This window comes from Ceratina calcarata, unplaced genomic scaffold (genome assembly GCF_001652005.2).
Source record: "Ceratina calcarata isolate Rehan_Ccalc_2016 unplaced genomic scaffold, ASM165200v1 scaffold3950, whole genome shotgun sequence".
NCBI classification, from domain to species: Eukaryota; Metazoa; Arthropoda; class Insecta; order Hymenoptera; family Apidae; genus Ceratina; species Ceratina calcarata.
In genome coordinates, this window is record NW_017162873.1 from 1 (window position 1) to 3066 (window position 3066).

A 3066-nucleotide genomic window follows, 5' to 3' on the forward strand; every position below is an offset into this window, starting at 1 on the left:
CACTAGTATGGGGAACACGCAAAATCCGGCCGTGAGCACTCTCATTTCCTCTCTGCTAGTTCCTAACCCTTAAGCCTTTGGCCTTGTTTGTGTTCAAATGGTTCAAATCTTGAAAGCAGCCAAAGTAGGCGAAGTGGGTCGAGAAATACGATAGGGAACGATAGGTTTATAAATGAAAAGTTGTATTGTTTCACACGAGCTGAATGTTAAAAACGAAATTAATGTACTCTTTTTAATTATTGCTTATGTTTTTAAATGTGATCAACGTAAGTTTGTGTGAGAAAATGAGAGGATGTTGAATCATTGAGGACTTAAACATAGTTCAGAAACATGAACAGTTTGTCCAAAATTGTGTTTACGAAATTGCACTGCATTTAATAATCAAGATAATGTCAAGAAAACCAATTAGTCAACATGATGTACAACCTACGTTTACTGGATTTTTGGAGCGTATTAAACAGAAAAATGCTGTACAAGCAAGGTATGAGAAATATAAACATAATTCTACAATAAGTAACAAATCATTAAATAGTTCATTCATAAATTAATTGCTTCCTTTACAAATCATTATTATTTGGACACTTACAATTGGTACTTTCACAAATGCTTTATAGAATATAAAATGTAATTTAATTTCTTGTTTTACAGTACTCCTAAAGCGTCAAGTACAAATTTGCATTCAATAATACAAAAGAAGCATGATTCTCCTAGTGCAGAAGAATTGAGAGATGAAGTTAAAACATCAATAATAAGTATTGTAAGATCCTTCTTATTATATGAAAAATATATCATTTTATAATAATACAATTCTGAATTTTAGGGTAGCTCTGATGATTCATGGCATATTGATAATTCAATAAAAACTGAAGCAAAAATGAACAATAGCAATACCTCAAAGGAAGATAGTGAGGATGATTTTAAGATTGAAAAATTGATTAGGAATAGAACATATAAACAAAAACTAGGTTCAAAACTGAAATTGCGTCAGTTGTCTGACAGTGAAGATGATGCAGTAATAAAACCGAGTTTAAGTTTGAATAGGAAGAAAAGAAGTATTAGTAGCAATGAATCGAGCATAAGCCAAACTATTTCACAAGTTCAAGAAGATGAATTACGTAGTAATGTTATTTTGGAAACGTCATCTGAAAGCGACAGTACTTGTAGAACAGAAACGAAAGCGAAAAGAAAAACAGAGAGTACAATTAAAAGTCCAAGGACGCCGGTAAAGTATACGAAAGAAAGAAATGGAAATATTGTGATATCAGATTCGGATAGTACTCTGGATTTTAAACGTAGCCCAAAAGGGACTCCTACAAAGCGATGGATAGGGCCAGATTTGAAATTAAATTTAAAACCATTAGGTTTAGGAAAAGAATTGGACCCGTGGATACAATCTGCGAAGGAAAGACCAGTGATGTCTCCAATACCTGTAAATATCAATATAACTATTATTACCCAGTATGTTTAAAATTATTGAGGTAATTAAATTATTTTCAGGTCACAAAACACAAATTAGAGGACAGATGTAAAGAACTAAAGGATTTTCAGATGGAAATACTAGAAAAATTTTGCAACGCTATCATCCAAATACCTATACCAGTTTTGGAGAAATTTCCACAATTTAATGAGAAAACGTTTTTGGATTTAAGGCTTTTGTACCAGCATGCTAAAGCGAAGACTCGTTTGGTTGAAACAAAATTAACACGTCTGAAATCTGAAGAGGAACAAAATTCTGTTAACGATAGATTATCAGATATTACCGATATCACTGATACGTTTATCAACAGACCTGAAGTCAGACATGAAGTGACCAATAATTGTAAGGATAACTCTATTAACAGTAAATTGTCTGAAATCGATGAGCGTATAAATTATTCGCCATTAAATAAGGAATCAGAAATTGTAAAACAGCAGTCAATAATAAGTATTTCTGATAATGATAGTTTTACTATATCAAATGCCAATATTTCTGAATTGGAATCTAGTTATATGAAAGTACAAACAGATTCATCACCGATCAATAAGATGAATGATAAAAACATTGAGACGAAGGAACAAAAAAGTAATGCTGGTGCGCTTAGTTTAAATTCTCCCCCAGTTCAGAAAAAAAGTGCATTTCAATTAAAAAGGCCGATTAAAGCTACTGTGGATTCTCAAATTTCCAAACAAATAATAGAAACATGGAAAAAGGAAGCAGAATCTAAAACCATTGGCCTTCAATCTTCGATATCCTATTTGAATGCAAACACAAGCTCCAATATTACGCCAAAAAGTAATCGAATTACAATATCCAATATGAAGACAAATGTAGATTTCGATATCACCCCAGAAAGTAATCAAAGTACAACATCCAATTTGAAGACAAATACAAACTTCGATATTACGGAGAAAAGTGAAAAAATGAACATTTATGAAAGTGCATACTTTAAATCAAAGAAAGAAGATCAATTTGAAATTAAAAATAATTATGGTGGCAATTTTGAAATTCCTGTAAGTAAGGAAAACAGAAATAATCACATTGATTGGGATGCAATAAGCACATCTAATACAGGTAATACATTTTTAATCGTATGCAATCGTCTACAATGCAATTAATATATAATTATTTGCATTTTATAGATAATATTTCATACTCCGAAGATATAATCGATTATTTAGAAGATATTGAACAGCTTCCTGCATTGAGTGAAGAGTGCAACATAAAAACTACTGAACCAAGTAAGATTTAATTGAAATCTTAATTCTAATCACGTATTTGCAATTTTTAAAGTGTATTCATATTTATAGATACACAAGCTACATCTATACAAGGTAGTAATCATAGCGAATCTGATAAGGAGAACAAAATAAAGCAGAAAAATGTTCAAGAACCCATTTTCACCGGCAATTATAAAAACGATGGTGCTAGCAATGAATTCACCTCCTTAACGTACCCACATTCACGAGAAATGTTAAAGGTAAAATAATTGATCCTTATTTATTTATCATTAACACCAAAAATAATGTTTTAATATTTTACTCTTCAATTTGTAAGGTATTTAGACAAAAATTTGGATTGTATTCATT

At 31.0% G+C, this 3066-nt stretch overlaps 1 protein-coding gene across 1 annotated transcript; it reads left to right on the plus strand.

The window, feature by feature from the left end:
• Nucleotides 1–18: 18 nt before the first annotated feature.
• On the plus strand, nt 19–3061 carry LOC108626313 (uncharacterized; the record flags this gene model as incomplete). Its single annotated transcript, XM_018026911.2, has 7 exons — nt 19–481; nt 649–757; nt 821–1429; nt 1498–2551; nt 2620–2718; nt 2788–2957; nt 3035–3061. Coding segments are annotated over exons 1-7 (2160 nt in total), but the record flags the coding sequence as incomplete, so codon positions are not given.
• Nucleotides 3062–3066: the final 5 nt, after the last annotated feature.